This window comes from Gekko japonicus, unplaced genomic scaffold, assembly GCF_001447785.1.
Source record: "Gekko japonicus isolate JY-2015 unplaced genomic scaffold, Gekko_japonicus_V1.1 scaffold849, whole genome shotgun sequence".
Classification (NCBI taxonomy): Eukaryota; Metazoa; Chordata; class Lepidosauria; order Squamata; family Gekkonidae; genus Gekko; species Gekko japonicus.
In genome coordinates this window covers 563,734-585,292 of record NW_015163112.1, presented here as the reverse complement: position 1 = coordinate 585,292, position 21,559 = coordinate 563,734, and the positions used below count along the sequence as shown (strand labels likewise).

The 21,559-nt window shown below is 52.7% G+C and overlaps 2 protein-coding genes across 2 annotated transcripts in view; both read left to right on the top strand.

Annotated features, from left to right (window-relative positions):
* Positions 1-743: 743 nt before the first annotated feature.
* ZNF668 (zinc finger protein 668) lies at positions 744-8,099 on the top strand. The gene is made up of 2 exons (XM_015406836.1): positions 744-898; positions 5,714-8,099. Exons 1-2 carry the CDS (start codon positions 851-853, stop codon positions 7,499-7,501), a joined length of 1,836 nt encoding a protein of 611 aa, XP_015262322.1. The 5' UTR covers positions 744-850; the 3' UTR covers positions 7,502-8,099.
* A 7,436-nt stretch (positions 8,100-15,535) lies between these two features.
* LOC107106642 (perforin-1-like) overlaps positions 15,536-21,559 on the top strand; it is a 16,365-nt gene continuing 10,341 nt past the window's right edge. The window contains exons 1-2 of the mRNA XM_015406820.1: positions 15,536-16,077; positions 19,272-20,463. Of these exons, the coding sequence (XP_015262306.1) occupies positions 15,536-16,077; positions 19,272-20,463 (1,734 nt within the window). The remainder of the gene's footprint in view (positions 16,078-19,271; positions 20,464-21,559) is intronic.

Here is a 21,559-nt window from a genome sequence, read left to right as displayed (position 1 = left end):
CAAACAGAATCAGCCATCGCGGGCAGTAGCCTGTCTCCTTCCCTTGGACATGCCCCACTCCCATGGCTGCGTTCCCTGACAGCGAATCCCGCAGGTTAATTCATCACTGTTCGCAGACGGGGTCAAAATACCCAGTTTTCCCCAGACAAGGGGAAGGTACATTACATCTTGCCCGTGAAAATACGATCGTCAAAAGAGTAAAGGAGCCACTCTGGGAAACTCAAAATTGACGCTCCGTTTGAAACAGCGTTCCGTGCGCCTTGGTGTTTAGTCACGCCGACCACATGACCACGGAAACGTCTTCGGACAGCGCTGGCTCTTCGGCTTTGAAACGGAGATGAGCACCGCAACCCTAGAGTCGGATTCGACTGGCTTTCGAGCAAGGGAACCTTTACCTTTACCTTGAAACACCAGCGGCCGATCGGGTCGGGAGAAGCGCCACACTCCACCTGGTGCAGCGGGGAAACCATTCCCCGCAGCCGCCTTGCCACACTTTCCCGAAACCCAGCCGTTCGGTTCTTAATCTGGTAATGCCACACTTCCCTCTGGTGCAACCCGAAATGTCTTCCGCAAACTGCCACACTTCCTGCCACTCTTTCGCCACCCTCCGTTTCCAGCAAACTAAGCAGGGGAATGTCCCCTTCAACCCCCCCCCCCCCCCCCTTTATATAAAATGCAGCCCTTTCCCTTCACTCTGGATTAAAACAGGAGCAACCAGCGACTCGGGGTGGGGGGTGGGGAGAGAGAGAAATCCCGGCTGTCCCCGTCGATTGCTTGTGCTTCCACGCCCCTTTAATTTCCTCTCTCCGCTTCGTCTTCTCGCCCCCCCGGGGTCCTAGTGCACCACGCAATGGATCTGCAGAGAAAGGGGAAGGCAAATAGACAAAGGAGAGAGCAGGTAAGCAAAAGGGGGGGGGATTTCGGCCAGCCTCCCTTCGGCTACATCTTAAATAGATTGGGCTTCATTTTTGCAATGTGGGGTGGGGAAGGCGCCGCCGCCAAGCCTGGCGCTGCACCCTGTCTCTGGCGGGTCGGTTCGGGGACAGGCGTGTGCGCGTCGCCGGGGAAGGCGATGCCGGGGCTGCTCCTTTGTCCCCCTTGGTCCTAGACACAGCCATTTTGCGGGAGGGCTTCCTCGCCTGCCGGAGCCAGACCCCAGCCTTTTGTCTCTATCGAGCCAGGGGTTTGTTTTTTTCCGCTTGCAGACAAACCAAAGGGAAGCCCACCGTTGCAAGCGATTGCAGCGCGACAGGCGTGTGCGCGTCGCCGGGGAAGGCGATGCCGGGGCTGCCCCTTTGTCCCCCTTGGTCCTAGACACAGCCATTTTGCGGGAGGGTTTCCTCGCCTGCCAGAGGCAGACCCAGCCTTTTGTCTCTGCCGAGCGATATCGAGCCAGGGGTTTGGTTTTTTCCCCCGCTTGCAGACAAACCAAAGGAAAGCCCACCGTTGCAAGCGATTGCAGCGCCATATATCCCAGAACAGAAAGCCCCGTGCCTCTTTTGTCTTGGGCCGTCATGTATTGGGCAGAAACGCTTGGGCGAGCCCGCTCTAAAAGGGTCCGATGGGGTTACCGTATTTTGGAGAGCCGAAAAGGAGACCTGTTTCCCGACTGACTGCTTCACGATGACGAATCTCGTTTTAAATACCCCTCCTATTTAAGGTGGGGTAATTACTGCGGACTAGGAATATTGCTAACCTTCCAACCCCCCCAAAAGAGGACATTTTCATCAGTTTTTTAAAAAGAGCCCAACAAAGGATGGACACCCCCCCCCAAAAAAAAAAAGAGAGGACATCTGGTAACCCTAGGGTCCACGTTACCTTCTTCTGCGGGGTGTGTGTGTGGTTATTTAATTTTTTTATTATTTGCATTGGCTTGTCCCACGCAAGCCGTGAGAGCTCTGACGTGGTACTTTGGCTAATAAACATCAAGTTGCCCTCTACGGAATATCAGTTGGACAGCCGAGATGTCCATTTCAGAGGGTGGCCGTGTTGGTTTGCAGTAGAACACCGAGATTTGAGTCCAGTAGCACTTTAGAGACCAGCAGTTTGTCCAAGGAATGAGCTTTAGAGAATCAAGTTCCCTTTGTCAGACGCTACTTATCAGAGATGTCAGATAAGTCTAGGTCCTCATGCACGCACACACACCGAACCTCACAGTGCATGGGTATATGAATGAAGAATGAGGACAGGAATTCCTCTCGCCTTCCAAATCCCTCCCTCTTTCTATGATCTGGCAACCCTCCTTGTCTGGATCCACCCACATGCACTGCCCCCGGGCTCTTTGGAGAGAGGGAGGGAGGCGAAATGTGCAGCCGGATAGAGAAGGACCATCTACCGCAGCTCTTTTGCAGCTGAACCACACCAAATAGTTTGTCTTTCGCTATAGCTCTAGATTAAGGAGGCCCACCCAGATGAATTTTTCCACTCAAATCGGACAGTGATCGATGCTGGAAGCTCAGCCTTCCGATCCCAGGCGTGTGGTGGCAAGCTGTGCTGCTGTGGTGTGAAACAGGCACTCTGTACATGCTCAAAGGAAATTCACAGAGGCATCACTTCATATTACGTACTCTGTGGCCTCAAAATAGGTTCCAAGGCAAAGCCTTAGTTTAGGTGAAACTTTGGTGAAGGAAAAGAGTTTTCTCTCTGTCTCTTGCTTCCTCTCTCTTTTTCTCACACCTCTTACCCAGCGAATCTCTCTCGCACACAAACTCCTCTCGATGGCGTCTGGCCCTTCCTACCTTGCTTCTGTCTGCCATTTATATCCCTGGCTTTTATTTTTCTCTTGGAGATGTGGGATGTCCTTTTACAAATAGGATCCCTCCTAAAAGGAGGATTGTACACACACCCTTCAGAGTTGTTTTCTTTTTCTTTAGCAACGTCTGCATTTTGAGGCATGTTCTTTTCTCAGACCTCTTCCCCTTTCCCTCTCCCCTAGATCCTACATCCAGCCATTTTGGACACAGCATCAGCCCAGCTACTTATAAACAAGGCTGTCCTGGCTGAGCAGCGAAAGGCAGGACTCTTCTCCCCCCCCCCCTCAATTTCTGGAGTTTGAACTCTATTCCTACGTGCTCTGCTTTGCCTTCCCCCCCCCCAGAGGACAGAAACTGTTTCTCTTACTAACTCCCAGCCATTTGACAACTGCTTTGTATAAACAATGGAGAATTTTTAAAAAAAAAATAAAAGAAGAAAACGTACATTTAAATGTATGCTCTTTGCAACCTCTTTGTAGGCGAGGGCCTCTTTTTACATTAAAGGGACGTCCCTTATTGCAGCCCCGTGTCAAAGAGTCAGCCTTCTCTTTGTCTCGTGTCTGACAAAGGCTCCTATCCTGAAAACTCATCCCCTGAAATTCTCGTTGGCCTCTGCGGCGCTACTGGACTGGGATCTAATGGTTCTACTGCAGACCAACACGGCTACTCCCCTGAAATTATTTCTCTCCCAGTTTCACAGAAGTCAGTAGGAATTATTTGTTTCTCTCTTTTTTTGCCATTGAGTCGAGCTGACATCTGGTGACCCCCTAAGTGGGGCCTGGAGGCAAGGGACGTCCAGAGGTTGGCTTGCCATCACCTGCCAGTTTGGTGTCGTGGTTTAAAAGCCTGGGCTCTGATATGGGAGAACCGGGTTTGATTCCCCACTCTTCCACATGCAGCTGCTGGTGTGACCCTGGGTCAGTCACAAGTTCTTTCAGAGCTCTCTCGGCCCCACCTACTTCACAGGGTGTCTGTTGTGGGGAGGGGAAGGGAAAGGAGATTGTAAACAGCTCTGAGACTCCTTCGGGTAGTGAAGGGCGGGGTATAAATCCAATCTCCTCTTCTTCTCTGCATCATGACCCTGGTATTCCTCAAAGGTCTCCCAACCAAATACTAGCCAGAGCCGGCTCTGCTTAGCTTCCGAAATCTGACGAGATCAGGCCTGCCTCGGCTATCCAGGTCAGGGCATCTTTCTTTCTTTCCTTCCTTCCTTAGGGCACTTGTATGCTGCCACTCCAGAGAGCTGCTCAATTCTCCCCCCGATTTCCGTAGAGATCTCACCAATACCTTCGGGATACCCCCCCCACACCTCTTGTATATCCCCCCCCTTGTATACACACAGTGCATTCCCCTCTGTAGCCATATTGTAAAGACAACGTGTCGTGGTGAAGAGTGTTCAGACTAGAATCTTGGGGAGGACCCAGGTTCGAGTCCCTACTCTGCCGTGCAAACGTGCTGGCTGGGTGACCTTGGGGCCAGTCACACACTCCCGGCCTAACCTCCCTCACAGGGTTGTTGTGAGGATAAAACGGAGGGGAGAACGATGCTGGCCGCTTTGGCTCCCCACTGGGGGGAAAGACGGGGTAGGAATAGAGGCAGTAAATAAACAAGGAAGGTGGAAGAGGAGGAGGAGATTGGATTTATATCCCGTCTTTCACTTGGAGTCTCAGAGCGGTTTACAACCCCCTTTCCCTTCCCCTCCCCACAACAGACACCCTGTGAGGTGGGTGGGGCTGAGAGAGCTCTTGACAGAAACGGCTCTTTCAGGAACGGCTGTGCCAGAGCTTGTGACTGACCCAAGGTCACATCAGCAGGTGCAAGTGGAGGAGTGGGGAATCAAACCCGGTTCTCCCAGATTAGAGTCCACACACTTAACCACTACACCAAACTGGCTCTCAGCCAAACAGATTCATCCTTTGCACACGCTATTGTTATCTGATCTTTTTTGGATGGCTCCTGTCCTTTTATTGCTTGAGGAGGGGGCAGGCTAGAAATCCTCATTACCTCAGGGTGGTACAAGAGGATCTCCTCTCTCCCTTATTCTGCAGACGACCCCCTGCTAAGTTTGAGTTGACCTCTCATGTTCAGTGTATTAATTGTTCAGTAGTGGGCTCTTTCCCACCACTTCCTCTGTCTGTCTCCATATATTTTCCTTTCACGCCAACAGTTCTCCAAACACATTTCTGTCCCTTGCTGAACTTTAAAAGGGGATTGCGCCTTTGAGACCCCACCCCTCTTCACAGGGCGGATGTGTTTGACACTCAGGGGGCCATGGTTACTTGTATCTGGGGGGTGTCAAATTATTTGACTTGGGTAATGGTCAGTGGAAAGGTATAGAATGGCCCAATCTCCTCAGATCTCGGACGCTAAGCTGGGCTGGTACTTGGATGGGAAACCATCAGTGTTCCCTCTAAGCTGAGTTTTTTTAGCCTCCAGCTCATGCATGTTTGTCTCAGCTCAGGAAGGAGGGCTCCAGAGCAAACAATTTTATGCAGTAGCCGAATCATTTGCTCATAACTTTAATAGCTCACAAAGGAGACTCCACAGCTTAGAGGGAGCACTGGAAACCACCAATGAAGATATCGCAGAGGAAGGCAATGGCAAAACCAGCTCTGCTTAATCACGTGCCTTGAAAACCCTTTGCTGTTCCTTGATACCACTTTGCGTACACACACACACAATATTCTGAGCTAGTTGAAAACTGGGGGGACTTATAATTGAACTTGAGGGGGAGTTGGCCTTCTTCATCCCAGAGATAAGTTGCTGAGGGCTAAAGCAGAGTCGAAGGCCAGATTCCTGGTGTTTATAGTCTGGCCAATCCAGAAGCTTCATATTGCCTGCCAATCACAGGGGCTGATACTTCAATACTAGATGTGTATTCTGGGCTGCGCGCTCATTTGCCAAGGGTTGCCATTGTGGTAGGACCAGCGCTGTAACTTTGATTTCCGTGTTTGTTTCAGGCGGCGCCCTCTCCAAAGATGGCCAAGGAGGAAGAGGTAGATGTGGAGGTGAAGCTGGAGGAGGAGGAGGAGGAGGAGGAAGAGGCCGGCTACATCCAATCGGGTCGGCGCTACAAGTGCCTGACGTGTGGCAAGACGTTCCCCAGCGTACCGCGAGTGTTGCGCCACCTGAAGACCCACGTGGCCAGCGCTGACGGCAGCTTGGTTAGCAAACTCACCTGCCCCAGCTGCAGAAAGGAGTTCCCCGACCGCGGGCAGCTCCGGAAACACCAGCTCAGCCACCAGACGGAGCGGCCGCACCAATGCCCCCTTTGCGCCAAGGCCTACAAGACGGCGCCGGAGCTGCGCAACCACGGGCGCAGCCACAGCGGCGAGAAGCCCTTTGTGTGCCACGAGTGTGGCAAGGCCTTCATGCAGCCGGTCTGCCTCCGCGTCCACATGGCCCGGCACACCGGGGACCTGCCCTTCCGCTGCCAGCAGTGCCACAAAGGTTACGGCACCCTCTCCAAGCTGAGGATCCACCAGCGTTCCCACACGGGGGAGAAGCCGTATTCCTGCAGCGAGTGCGGCAAGTGCTTCGCCGACCCCTCGGTGTTCCGGAAGCACCGCCGCACTCACGCCGGCCTGCGCCCCTATCAGTGTGAGGTCTGCAACAAGACGTACGCCGAGCTGAAAGACCTCAAGAACCACGAGCGCTCGCACACCGGGGAGCGGCCCTTCTTGTGCCAGGACTGTGGAAAAGCCTTCTCCCGCTCCTCCTCGCTGGCCTGCCACCAGCGCATCCACGCGGCGCACAAGCCCTACCGCTGCAACCTCTGCGGCAAAGGCTTCACCCAGCTCTCCTCCTTCCAGAGCCACCAGCGCACCCACTCCGGAGAGAAGCCTTTCCTCTGCCCACAGTGCGGGCGCATGTTCAGCGACCCTTCTAGCTTCCGCAGGCACCAGCGAGCCCACCAGGGCCTCAAGCCGTACGCCTGCGACAAATGCGGGAAGGCGTTCCGCCAGCCGGCCGACCTGGCCATGCACCAGCGCATCCACACCGGCGAGAGGCCCCACAAGTGCTCCCAGTGCGACAAGAGCTTTGTGGCCTCGTGGGACCTCAAGCGCCACCTGCTGGTGCACTCGGGGCAGCGCCCCCACCAGTGCGGGGAGTGCGGGAAGAGCTTTGCCGAGCGGGCCAGCCTCACGAAGCACTACCGGGTCCACTCCGGGGAGAGGCCCTTCAAGTGCGAGCGCTGCGGCAAGGCCTTCGTCGTGTCCTCCAGCCTCCGGAAGCACGAGCGCACCCACAGTAACGAGAACAGTGACAACAAGCCCGCGCCCCTAAGCAACCAAGACCTGCCCCCTAGCGACCCGTCGGCCATTGTTGTCGCCACGGTCATGCCAGCTTGTGGGGAGTGCGGGGAGGCGTTTTCCTCTACTCAAGACCTGCGCCGCCACGAACGACTGGTCCACCCCGGCCTGAGACCCTTCCCGTGCCCAGAATGTGGGAAAGGTTTCTCAGACCGGGCTGGGCTGCGTAAGCACGAGCGCATCCACTCCGGGATCCGCCCCCACGCCTGCCCCCACTGCTCCAAGGCTTTCCTCGGCGCCTCTGACTTGCGCAAACACCTCAAGACCCACGTGGCACTCGAAAACAGGGTCCCTGAGGACACCGTGGTGACGGCGACCATCACAACCTACGAGCCACTCATGCCTGCCCACATCCATCACCATGACGACGTCACAGGGACTGACAAAGAACCTCCGTCAGACTGTCTGCAGGAAGCTCTGACTGAACCATCCTGAGGTCCACCCCTTTCCCCGCCCCCTAGATTTGCGATTGGTTGGTATGGCTTGCCTGTTCAATGACCTCACTTGTGGTGACACGTCTTTCTGCCTCCCTCCAAATAATGTGGTGTGGACAGCACTCTTTCTTCAGTGGCTTCCCTTTGGAAATGGCTCTTTTCACTCCCCAAGCACTTATTTTTCCAAAGGTGGGGCATGGCTACATGTGCTTTTCATAGGTGGGTGTGGCTGCAGTCTGCCAAGCATACTCCCCTCTCCCCAGGATCAAGCACTTTGTCTGCCCAGTTTTGAACACAAAATGTGTTGTGGGGCACGAAATAAAAAATCATGCTTTCAAAATATTGACCGTTGTCCCCATTGGCAGTAGGAGGAAAATACAATAATGTGGTTTTGCGCTTGCACCTTCTCGTAGCTGGGTGCGCATGCATCTGTTGCGCTCCATCAGTTAAACTCCTATGCCATGTGTCATTTGGGGGGTGGGAGGCCGGGTTAAACTGGTATGGAAGAGCCTTTTCTTTGCAGAGAGGGGAAAGAAGCACGGCTGCCCCCTTCTTCCATTCTCTTCTTCCAGGACAATTATCTTCATCAATCTGTTTCATGCCACCCGTGCTTGTATGAACAGTTGAAATAAAAGGCCTTGTTGTTTTAAAGGCGAGTACTGGGTGCTAGGTTTCATTTTCCAAATTGTGGCTTGGGGAAAGAGCCTTTTTCCTTCCCCTGTTAAACTCAGATCCCCCTCCCCACGCCATTATCCTTTCAGTTTCTCCAAAACGTCACTGCTGTTCCAGTTTGCCTAACAGACCTGGTTCTTCTGCCACCCCACATTTGTGGCGATGAAGCTCTTGGCACCCATTGGCTGAACTGCTGCGGTGTCTCAGAATGTTCAGAGAACAAAGCAGGGTTACAGTCCAACTTCTTGGAGGGAAGTGGAGGTTGTCAGTTCGGCTGGGATCTCAACTTTGCAGAATGGGTGGTTAAGAATCGGGGAAAGGGCCTAGGGTGGAGGGAGACTGAGGGAAGGGGTATCCAGAGGCAAGGTGGCTTATGAAAGGGTACAATGGATGGGGGGGGGGATGTGGGCTAGTAACTTGCTTAGACTTATTTGAAAGGCTGGTTGAAGTTTCACTGTCTCCGCTGAACACATGTCGCAGCCTCAGCCGGGCACTTCCTGTGCCCACCCGCCCTGCTTCAGCTGGCCACCCTTCCTGAAGCCCAGGTACTTCATCCTTGTGGAGCTGCCGCTGCTGCTGCCCGGGGAGGCCGGGGCGCCCTTGAGGCCGCTGCTTCTGCTTTGGCGGCACAAGCCCCAAGGTGGCAGAGAACGGGGTGTCCCTGAGCGCACGAGAGCAGCCAGCAGCTGGTCGAGTGCCAGAGTTGAAGTGGGGGAGGGACGTTTTCGGTTATGACTGTCAGTTCTGCGCCCTAGGCGGCTGCCTAGGTTGACCTAATGGTAGCACTGGCCCTGGTTGCAGCTAAGAATAAAGCACTGAGGGGCACTGGAAGGGGTGCTGTTTTCGAGGCTCTTCTCATTGCCAAAACATCTCCAAAGGTCTTGTGATGAACAGAAACCTCAGAATCACACCTTCAGTTCATCTCTCAGCCTGCCCCCTCCCCGATTCTGTCACAGCCAAGGTTGGGGTTTCCCTTTCCTTCTTGCTAAGCTGTCACATCCTGTCATTCAGGTGCACACCCTGGCGTTGTTAAACTGACACTCGTTTCCACCAGAGCAGACAACTGCCCCCCTTCTGCTGCCAAAGGTATGTTCTTTGTAGAGGGATATAGAGGGATTCTGGTGTTTTTGATTTATGTGGAGGAAATATGGGAGTGAGGTTAGGTTTGGTGGCACGGCTAGCTGATCCCGCTTCTGCTGGAAGGGGTGGGGAGGAAGGAAACAGCTGCAGGGTTTGAAAATTGCCCCCCCACACACACCTGCTCCCTGATATATGAAAATCCAGCTCAAGCAGCCTGTTTGGTGTAGTGGTTAAGTGCACAGACTCTAATCGGGGAGAGCCGGGTTTGATTCCCCACTCCTCCACTTGCACCTGGCTGGATGACCTTGGCCAAGCTGTAGTTCTGATAGGAGCTGTTCTTGAAAAAGAGCAGTTTCTGTCAGAACTCTCTCAGCCCCACCCACCTCACAGGGTGTCTGTTGTGGGGAGGGGAAGGGAAAGGAGTTTGTAAGCCGCTCTGAGACACCTTTGGGTAGTGAAGGGCGGGGTATAAATCCAATGTCGTCGTCGTCTTCTCGCATGGACCAGTCAGGGCATGAAGACATCTCTTGTATGGATTGCCCTCCCCAAACGTGTATCCAGAGACACACTGCCTCTGAACTTTTTTAGCTATCATGGCCAAAATATTGCCAGTTGACTGACCTCTGTAAATTTGTCTAGTTCCCCTTTAAAGCCATCATGAGGTAGTCAGTTGCATAACTGAAAATATGCATTGTGTAGAGAACTCCTGTCTTTCGATTGTCCTGAATCTGTTGCCCACCAGCTTTACTGGGCGCCCCTGAGCCCTAGTTTTATGGGAGAAAAAGAGCTCTCGCTCCCCCCTCCCATGCACAATCTTATAAAAATCCATTGTGTCCCCCAACCTGAGATCTCCCTTTCCAAACTTTGCAACCTTGTTTTGTGCAAAAAATAATGATGATGATGACTCAGTGGAAACATCTTTGCAGCATCAGGAGAGAAAAGAGTCCGGTGGCACTTAAAGTCTTACACACTTCTTGTGGTGTGAGCTTTCATAGACTCCGAGCCAGCAAACCACAGATAGAAAAGGCCAACCTGGCTATCTTGGAACAACCTGCCAGTAGACAGGCTCAGCAGAGATAAGGACAGTAACTTTCTCCCCTTGTACGCTACCTACATCTAAATTAAAACCTCTCCAGAGCTTCCTTAAAAATTTATAACCAATCTTTGAAAATAACGCTTCTGGAAAGGCAGGGGCCGGCTTAAGAGTGTGATGGTCGGGCATTTGATAGGGCTGTGAGATCTGGGGAAACGCCCCTTATTCGGGGCTCCCGTTTTCAATAGACGCAGAGCAGTTAGAGACCACACGAGAGAATTCTTGATCCGGACATCCAGCCTCTTCTGGGTTAAAAGGATGCATTGATTGTGCCTTTGAAAGCTTGGAGCTGGAATTGTGCTGTCCTTAATTCCGGCTATCCTAGGGTTGCCATCATCCAGGTGGGACCTGGAGAACTCCCAGAAGTACAACTGATCTCCAGGCACACGTTCCCCTTGGAGGCTGCTCTGGAGGGTGGACTCTGTGGCCTTATACCCTACCGATCTCTCTCTCCCCCTCAAATGCTACTCTTCCTAGGCACCACAACCAAATCGCCAGGAATTTCCCAAGCCAGAGTTGGCAACCCTAAATCAGCCCTCAGTCTGAAATCACATCCACCAACAATGGTAAGCCACGAGGCCCAGGCTTCGCAATATGATACCAGCTCCGTTGCGGCCAAATAACAGCTTCAGGGCTGGAACAGAAGCGACGTGGGAGATCAGGATTCCTAATGTGCAAAAACCCCACATTTTCACTTTAAACCAGCTACGGGGAATGGAGGAAGGCATCCATTTTGTTCGCAACTGGGAAGCAGCTGGGGCGTTTAAGCCGTTCCCACCTGCTACTTTCTCAAAGTGAGGGTGTTGCCAGCCCCACAGGAACGAGGCCATGACTGACTTTTTTCTCCTGTGGGGTTAGGAGCAGTTCTTGGGAGCAATTTAGAGCAGGAAAATACCACAAATAGAAAGGGTTAATCACACCCCCTTAATAAAAATCAGTACACCCCCTTCAACCCCTGACCCTTCTCCATGATTGCTTTATTTATTTATTTATTTAAGTTGGGAGAGCCCAGGGCTTTTTTTTTGTAGAAAAAGCCCATCAGGAACTCATTAGCATAATAGGCCACACCCAACAGCAGGAACTCATTAGCATATTAGGCCACACCCCTGACAGCACAGCTCATTAGCATATTAGGTCACACCCCCATGTTACCAGAAGTGTGCTCATCCAGTCACACCCACCTTTTGCTTGTTATTCTGTTGACCTTGTTTGTTGTCAAAACCCAGGGCCTTTTTGTAGCAGGAACTCCTTTGCATGTTAGGCCACACACCCCTAATGTAGCCAATCCTAATGGATTTCTGCTGTTGGGTGTGGCCTATTATGCTAATGAGTTCCTGCTGGGCGTGGCCAACTTGGGATCCAGCCGGAACTCCGTTCCTGCACGTTCCTGCCCAAAAATAGCCCTGGGAGAACCTATTGGGGATCTCCCACATCCCATCTGGGCTGGTGTGGCATAGTGGTTAGAGCCTGGGGCCAGGACCTGGGATGGATGGCTCGGTTCAAATCTCTCGCTCAGCTGTGGAAGGCAGCCAAGTGCCCTTGGGGACCCTCACGAGCTCTCAGCCAAACCAGGCCTCTCTCAGGGCTGCTGTTGTGAGGATGAAGTGGAGGAGGGGGCAACCATGTGAAAAGCCACTTCGAGTTCCCAATCTGGGAGGGATTTGGGATATAAAGAACCAAAATATTTTGGCTTTAATTCACCACCGTGTCCCCCATCATGATATTTGCCAGTGCCTGCTGCTTTTCTGGCAGGCCGAGCAGGTTGGACACAGCATTTTAGGTAAGAAGAAAAGTTGGTTTTTATACCCCTCTACCCTAAGGAGTCTAATGGCAGAAAGTGAAGAGGACCTAAAGAGCCTCTTACTCAGGGTAAAAGAGGAGAGCGCAAAAGTGGGCTTGAAGCTCAACATAAAAAAAACTAAGATCATGGCATCCGACCCCATCACTCCTTGGCAAATAGAAGGGGAAGTCGTGGAAGTGGTGACAGACTTCACGTTCCTGGGATCCCAGATCACCGCAGACTGTGACTGCAGCCATGAAATTAAAAGACGCCTGCTCCTTGGGAGGAAAGCGATGGCGAACCTAAACAGCATGATAAAAAGTAGAGACATCACCCTGCCAACAAAAGTCCACATGGTCAAAGCAATGGTATTCCCAGTAGTCATGTATGGCTGCGAGAGTTGGACTATAAGGAAGGCCGAGCACCAAAGAATAGATTCTTTTGAACTATGGTGCTGGAGAAGACTCTTGAGAGTCCCTTGGACTGCAAGAAGATCAAATCAGTCAATCCTAAAAGAAATCAACCCTGACTGTTCCCTGGAAGGCCAGATAATGAAACTGAAGCTCAAATACTTTGGCCACCAAATGAGAAGGGAGCACTCACTGGAGAAGACCCTGATGCTGGGAAAGATTGAAGGTCAAAGAAGACGGGGACGGCAAAGGATGAGATGGTTAGACAGTGTCACAGATGCAACAAACATGAAATTGAGCCAACTTCAGAGGACGGCGGAAGACAGGAGGGCCTGGCGGGATCTGGTCCATGGGGTCGCGAAGAGTCGGACTCAACTGTGCGACTGAACAACAACAACCCTAAGGAGTTTCAAAGTGGCTTACAATGGCCTTCCCCTCCCCACAACAGGCACCTTGTGAGGCAGGTGGGGCTGAGAGCGTTCTGAGAGACCCGTGACTGGCCCAAGGTCACCCAGCAGGCTTCATGTGGAGGAGGAGTGGGGGATCAAGCCTGGTTCTCCAGATCAGAGTCCACCGCAAGGGCTGACATCCATTAGGCACAGTGCCTAGGGCCCACAATACTTTTAGGGGCCCACAAAAATGTTTTAATTTCTTTTAATCAGAAGAAAAAAATATGAACTCTTAGGGTCACATAACATGTTTTAATTTTTTCACATTAGAAAAGAATGAAATGTTTAAGGTCCACGAAAATCTATTAATTTTTGCCTAAAACAGAAAAATACAATAAAATGAAGTATTTAAAGTTCTATCAAAAATAATTTTAATATTGGTGTTATTATGGTGGGAGGGGCCTACGAAGGCCCACGAAAGTCATAATGCAGCCCTGTCCACTGCTCTTAACCACATGACACCATGCTGGCTCTCAGGTTCAGAGGAAGGCAATAAAGATGCTTTGGAACTCTGGGAAACCAGTCCTGTGCGGAAAGATGGAACAGAAGGCTGAGGAGAGACACATTCACACTTTTCAGGGAACTAAAAGGCTACCCCACATGGAAGAAGGCAAAGATTTGTTCTCTGATGTCCCAGGGGGCAACAGTTTGGTACTGTGGTTAGGAGCGTGGACTCTAATCTAGGAGAACTGGGTTTGATTCCCCACTCTTCCACATGAAGCTGCTGGCGTGACCTTGGGTCAGTCACAGTTCTCTTAGAGCTGTTATCTCAAGAACAGTCCTCAAAAGAGCTCCCTCAGCTCCACCTACCTCACAGGATGTTGGTTGTGCGGAGGGGAAGGGAAAGGAGATTGTAAGCCGCTCTGAGCCTCCTTTGAGTAGTGAAGGACGGGGTATAAATCCAATCTCCTCCTCCTCTTCGACTTCTTCGACTTCTTCTTTGACTTCTTATTCGAATGGGTTTAGGAGACAGAAGAGAAGATTTCCGCTGAGGAAGAACATCTAAATGATAAGAACAACTTGATCATGGAACCCATTTCCCTGTTTGGTGAGTAGGCTCTCCCTCACTGGAGTTCCTCAAGCAGAGGCTGGAAGGCCATCTGTCTGGAAGACTGGTTTTCTGCACTGCGCAGGCAGAGGGACAAGATAGCCTCAAAGAAAAAATGTCCGTCTGGTGGGAGGGGGTTGCCAATTCCAGGTGGAAAATTCCTGGAGCTGTAGGGGTCGAGTCTAGGGAGGGACTTCAGTTTCTCCTAGACCAGTGGTGGCGAACCTATGGCACGGGTGCCAGAGGTGGCACTCTGAGCCCTCTCTGTGGGCATGCATCGCCTCAGCCAGGCCCAGACCGTCATTAAAGTGTCGAATTCTCTGCCAAATAATGTTAAGTAAATGAAAGCATTTGGGATTGCTTTCCTTACTTTGTTTGGATCATCTTAAGTTAATGTATGAGTTGTTTTTTTCTAAAGTAAAACCTCAGTATTCAGGTTAAATTGCCCTGTTGGCACTTTGTGATAAATAAGTGGGTTTTGGGTCGCAGTTTGGGCACTCGGTCCCTAAAAGGTCCGCCATCTCTGTCCTAGACTCATAGAGTCCACACCCCAAAGCTGCCATCTTCTCCAGGGCACCTGCCCTGTGTAGTGTGGACAGCAGGTGTACTCTTAGGAGCTCTCCAGGCCCTGGAGCCTGGCACCCCCCTGGGGGAAGGATTGGATGGGTAGGCCGTGGAAGAGGAGAACGCAGGCAAGTGGGCAGGCAGGTGTGAGCAGGGAGGCCACAGTGGCAAGCAGAGGCAGGGAGGGTGGGTGGGGTGCAGTTCCTCTCTGCTCAAAGGCCCACCAAAACCTGAAACCAGATCTCCCCACGGGATGTCTCTGGTGTCCTGAAAACAAGCTCTTTCCTTCGCTGCTTGTTCCCCGCGTCCAGTACTGAGGTAGACTAACTCTGGATATTTAACTAGGTGGTGTGGTGGTGTAGTGGTTACATACGCCACAGGGTTGTAATGAGGATAAAATGGAGGAGAATGGTATAAGCCACTTTGGTCCTCACTGGAGAGACAAGCGGGGGTACCAATGAATTAAATACAAATAGACAGGGCTATTTTTGGGCAGGAACGCACAGGAACGGAGTTCTGGCTGGCTCCTGAGTTGGCCATGCCCAGCAGGACCTCATTAGCATAATAGGCCACACCCAACAGCAGACACTCATTAGGATTGGCTACATTAGGGGTGTGTGGCCTAACATGCAAAGGAGTTCCTGCAACAAAAAAAGGCCCTGGGTTTTGACCACAAACAAGGTAAACAGAATAAGAAGCAAAAGGTGGGTGTGGCTGGATGACCACACTTCTGGTAACATGGGGGTGTGGCCTAATATGCTAATGGACTGTGCTGTCAAGGGTGTGGCCTAATATGCTAATGAGTTCCTGCTGGGCTTTGGGTCATTTCGTAGAAAAAGAGGTGCAGGAGCTCAAGGTGGCTACACTTCTGAAACAGTGTGTGATGTAAGTACCCCTCTCTTCTCTCCCTTTCTAGGGTATCTTTCTGTGGGGCCAGCCATGCTCAAAGCAAACCCCACCTCTGCCGTGTCCTTGCTTCTCCTCTTCCTCAGTGGTGTCTCCCCAAAATGCCAGGAATACCCAGAGGACGTGTGCCAGGAACACGAGGGCTTTGTGCCTGGCCACAACTTGGCCGGCGAAGGCTTTGATGTCACCACACTGGAGAGGAAAGGGGCCAGTCTGCTGGATATGACTCAGTGGGAGAGCCCAGACGGGACTTGCAACTTGTGCCAGAACCCGTTGCTGGAAGACAAACCGCTCCAGAGACTCCCATTGGCCGCGGCCGACTGGGAGGTCGACGTCTCGTGCCGCCGAAAGCTGCATTCCTCCTTGCAAGAGTCAGGCATCTCGGTGGTGCAGGGAGCAGGAGCTGATGTGAAGAACGACTGGAGGATGGGCCTGGAAGTGGAGGTGAAGCCCGAGGCCCGCGCCCAAGTGACTTTGGCGGGATCCCATTCCAAGATGGCCGACTTCAGCATAGACAAGAGCGGGAGAGACAAATACAGTTTCGCTAGCCACGAAGTCTCCTGTGTTTTCTACAAGTGAGTGGGCAAATGCGGGGGTGGTGGAGGATGGGTTCATATCCCAATTGTATTAAACCCTCGGAAGCGGCAGTTTTGATTATCATGAACGGGTCATTTCGTAGAAAAAGAGGTGCAGGAGCTCATTAGCATAACTCATTAGCATACCTTATTTGCATGTGCCACACCCCCTGACATCACCGGAAGTGTGTCAGAAGGCAACACCCACCGCTCAGGCTCCACTGGACTGTTTGGGATTGCTAGCTATTGGGGGGGGGGACGTGCAGATCTGTCCTCGCAGAGGAGGGGGAGCTTGTACCTGAATAAAACTTGGTCTTAAAGGTGCCACTGGACTGTTTTGGACCGGGGGGGCGGGGGGGGGGGCTCTGCAGCTTACCTGGCTGCTTCTTGCTCCGACTGAGGGCTAATGGGAGCAGGGGGTGGGGCTTGTTGCATGTGCCCGCCCCCTGGACTCTTTACTGCCGGTGCTCCGCTCCTGTGCGCTCCTGCAGGAAATGACCCCTGATCATGAAGAGGGCGTTGCAAAACGGGTAGAGCGTGTTAGCAATAAGCCGGGAGTACCTATTTGAATTTTGCCTCCACTGGTTGGCCTTAAGCATGCCTCTCTCTTTCTCTTTCTCTCATTGCCAAAAGCCATCACCTTGCTTACGGTTGCCACCCTCCAGGTGGTGGCTGGAGAGCCGCCACTATTACAACTGATCTTCAGACAGGTGACCAAGAATGGTCACTTTGGAAGGTGAACTCCGTAGTATTATCGAAGTCCCTCCCCAAACCCTGCTCTCCTCAGGCTCCACCCCCAAATTCTACTTCCGTACCCAGAGCTGGCTGTCTTACCCCTGCTTTTAGCAATCCTAGTGACTGGCCGCCAAGGCCCCCTCTAAGCTGTGGAGTCTTGAGAGCAAGAAACTCTACTTTGTGAGCCACTGGCATTGAAGTTGTGAGCGAGCGATTTGGCTGCTGCATCGATTAGTTTGCTCTGGACTGGAGCCATCCTCCCTGGGCTTAGACAAAAATGTGTGAGCCGGAGGGCTAAAAAACCTGTGAGCGAGCTCCGCTTAGGGGAACACTGCAGTGGCCACGCAGAGTTGTGAGGATTACCGAGGCTGCTCCCACACAGTGCTGATTGTCTGATGCAAAGTCTCAGCTGCTGTGAATGCGGAGGGCTTGGCTGGGGAGTATCCTCATGGGGGTTTCCTACATACTTTCCTGACAGCAGTCGTTTGCACCCCCTCACCACCCCCTGGAGTTTTGCTGACTTTAAAAAAACTCAAAAACCTGGCCCTTGTGTTGCAGTCAGGAGGTTTTTTAAAAGTGCATCTTCCCATGAAGGTGTCTGCTAACCCGCTTGGACTGCGATCTTTCTGGGAAAATAGCAGCAAAAGCAGGTTTGGGAAAGACCAACGATGGGAGCACAGCAGGGGTGAAACTCGGGAAGCGGACGGCAACTCGGAAAGTGGAGGACAACAGCCGGTGGGAAGAGCACCCCCAGGAAATGCTTATTGGTCCTCCTCCCTGGTTGTGTTGTGTTTGTATGCCTAGACGTCCTTACTGTATTGTTAAATATTTTACAGGTTCGATGATTTGATGCTCGCCGCTTTGGGGACCCCATTTGGGTGGAAAGGTGACAATGAAATGTTTTTAAGAAATACAGACATTATTTCTTCATTTGCCACAGGACAGAATTCAGCACTGCAGGATGTACTGATGATGGCCTATAGCTTATCTATCTTTTTAGAAATATCGACGGGAGAGCCATTCACCATGAGAATTAGTAATAGGACTTCCATGTTCATAGGTAGTATACCTCTGAGCTAGGGCTGCCAAGTCCCCCCGGGGGGCGGATTTCCCCCCACTTTGTAGGCTCGATTTCCGCGCCCGCGGAATCGGGCCCTGGGGGAAACCCCACCCCCGCGTGCACGTCACAGGGAAGTGACGTCATGACGCCGGACACGCTGGGGGCGGGGCCACAGCCATTTGAGGGGAAAACTCTATGTTTTCCCCTCAAATGGCAGCCACGCACGCTCCGGGAGCCACCCCAGAGTCTCCCGCTGGCGAGGTAAGTCCGATTTGGCAACCGTACTCTGAGCAGGGGTCATTTTCCACAGGAGCGCACAGGAGCGGAGCTCCGGCAGTAAGGAGTCCAGGGGGCGGGCACATGAAACAAGCCCCGCCCCCTGCTCCCAGCAGCCCCGGGCCATGAGGAGCAAGAAGCAGATAGGTAAGTTGCAGTGGGTGTTGCCTCCTGACACACGTCTGGTGATGTCATGGGGTGTGGCATATGCAAATAAGTTATGCTAATGAGCTCCTGCACCTCTTTTTCTACGAAATGACCCCTGCCTCTGAGTATCTGATGCTAGAGACAACCGACAGGACCTATTTGGCCACTGCTGGAGGTAGGGTTGCCAGGTCCCCCTGGCCACTGGCGGAGTGGGAAGTAGGGTTGCGAGCTCCAGGTTTGGGAACTCCTGGAGATTTGGGGGTGGAGCCTGGTGAGGACAAGGACCTCAGTAGGGCACCACGCGATGGAGTCCGCCCTCCAAAGCATCCATTTTCTGTAGTCTGGAGATTAGCTGTAATTCCAGGGGAGGCTGGCACCCCTAGCTGGAGACAAGATGCTAGGTTAGACCGGCCTCGATCAGATCTGGCAAGACACTTGATGATGTTCTTAGCTGAGTTTTAGCACCTTCATATCTTCAACACGGTTTGGGAGGAAGAGCCCAGAACAAATACTCTTTACCAGGGATCATTTCGTAGAAAAAGAGGTGCAGGAGCTCATTAGCATAATCTATTAGCATAATTTATTTGCATATGCCACACCCCCTGACATCGCTGGACGTGTGTCAGAAGGCAACACCCACCGCTCAGGCTCCACTGGACTGTTTTGGATTGCTAGTTATTGGGGGGGGGGAACGTGCAGATCTGTCCTCGCAGGGGAGGGAGAGTTTGTACCTGAATAAAACTTGGTCTTAAAGGTTCCACTGGACTGTTTTGGACCGAGGGGGCAGGGGGGGGGCTTTGCAACTTACCTGGCTGCATCTTGCTCTGACTGAGGGCTGCTGGGAGCAGGGGGTGGGGCTTGTTGCATATGCCCGTCCCCTGGGCTCTTTACTGCCGGAGCTCTGCTCCTGTGCGCTCCTGCAGGAAATGACCCCTGCTCTTTACTTTCCTTATCGGGCTTCCTGTCTCTGTTGCAGGTTTCGCATCGGCCACCATCAGCCGCTCACCCAGCATTTCAGACGTGCTCTGAAGGTTCTCCCCGCAAAGTATCACCGTCCTTCATGGCTGGAATATCATCAGCTTATAGAAACGTATGGGACCCACTTTATAACCAAGCTTCATCTGGGGGGCCGTGTGAGGGATGTGACCGCCATACGGGAGTGTGAGACGGTGCTGGACGGGATGAGCGCTGAAGAGGTCAAGGACTGCCTGAGTGTTGAGGCATCTGCCAGTATCGGCGCTGGCAAAGTGAAGATGGATGCGGCCTACCAGAAGTGTGAAGAGATGAGGAACAAGCAGAGTTTCAAGGGCAGTTTCCACCAGATGTACACCGAGCGGCATACCGAGATTGTGGGCGGGAACAGTCACGCGGACCTGCTTTTTTCTGACGATTTGAGCAAGGAAGCCTTCCAAGAGTGGGCTGAAGGCCTCAAAACGATGCCCGGCCTGGTCTCCTACTCCTTGGCACCAATCCATACTTTGGTGGCCAAGGAGGATCCCAGGAGGGAGAGCCTGAGGCAAGCGGTGAGTGAATACGTGACCAGAAGAGCTCTGTGGAGAAACTGCACCCAGCCTTGCTCGCCAGGAACTCAGCGCAGCACCCGTGACCCCTGCTCCTGCGTGTGTCCCAACAACGGCAACACCAACTCCATGTGTTGCTCAAAAAAGCGAGGCCTGGCCAAGCTGACAGTGACTATCAAACGTGCTCACGGTCTCTGGGGGGACTACAGCACCAGTACTGACGCCTACGTTAAGGTGCTCTTCCAGGGGAAGGAGAGTCGCACATCGACGGTATGGAACAACAACGACCCGGTGTGGAATATCCATTTTGATTTGGGGAACGTCCAGTTGCTGGGAGAGACCAGCAAGCTCCGGGTACAAGTCTGGGATGAGGACAACAAGTATGATGACGACTTGTTGGGGACCTGTGAGGAGAGCCTGCAGTCTGGAGAGCGTCAGGAGAAACTCTGTTACTTGGATCACGGGCGTCTGGATTTCCAGTACCACCTGGTTTGTGGCCCTCACTTGGGTGGCCACCACTGCATGGATTATACCCCCCAGCAGCCAAGGTACGAGGGCACCTTCTTGCAACGGATGGGCAAAGGAGACCAGGGGGCAGGAGACGCTTCTGCTAGAGGACCCGCACCCGTCCTGACTGGGATGGCCCAGGCTAGCCCGATCTCATCAGATACCAGAAGCTAAGCAGGGTCTGGAGCTGCGGTGGCTCAAGTGGTTAAGACGCTGAACTGCAGGCTGTGGAAGGTCAGTAGTTCAGCGGTTCAAGACCCGGGTGCCGCAAGACAGGGTGAGCTCCTGTCTCTAGTTCCAGCTCCTGCCAACCTAGCAGTTCGAAAGCAAGAAATTGCAAGTAGATAAATAGGGACCACTTCGGTGGGAAGGGAACAGCGTTCCGTGCGCCTTGGGGTTTAGTCATGCCGGCCACATGACCACGGAAACGTCTTCGGACAGCGCTGGCTCTTCGGCTTTGAAACGGAGATGAGCACCGCAACCCTAGAGTCGGATTCGACTGGCTTTCGAGCAAGGGAACCTTTAAGCAGGGTCAACCCTGGTTTATACTCCAAGGGGAAACCACTGAAGACATCCAGAGCTGATACTCAGAAGGAGGCAGCGGCGAACCACCTCTGTTCATCTCTTGCCTTGAAAACCCCACAGGTGGCCTTGAATCGGCCTCAGCTTGACAGCGCTTTCCACCCCTGCCAAGGACCCACCGGATTTTCTCCGGCACCGAGACCCTGCTGCCTCGACTCTCTAAGCCACAACCTGGCTCTCTGCCCACCGGCTGCCACGTCGCTGGCCAAAACCACGGCCAAGTCACCAACCAGCCACACGTCTGACAAAGCTTATGCCACAGTAAATATTCTTATCCTTAAAGTGTCACAGGCCTCTTTGTGGTTGTCCACCTCTCAATCTGGTGCTGTGCCAAGGAAAGCTGAATGTTCCGCTGCAGGGCTATTTTTGGGCAGGAACGCACAGGAACGGAGTTCCAGCTGGCTCCTGGGTTGGCCACGCCCAGCAGGAACTCATTAGCATAATAGGCCACACCCAACAGCGGAAACTCATTAGGATTGGCTACATTAGGGGTGTGTGGCCTAACATCTACAAAAAAAGCCCTGCTCAGCTGTGTTCACAAGCCTAATGCAGTGATCCCTTATGTGGTACCCATGAGCTCTATGTAGGGTTGCCAGCTCTGGGTTGGGAAATACCTGGAGATTTTCGGGGTGGAGTCTGAGGAGGAACTTCAGCA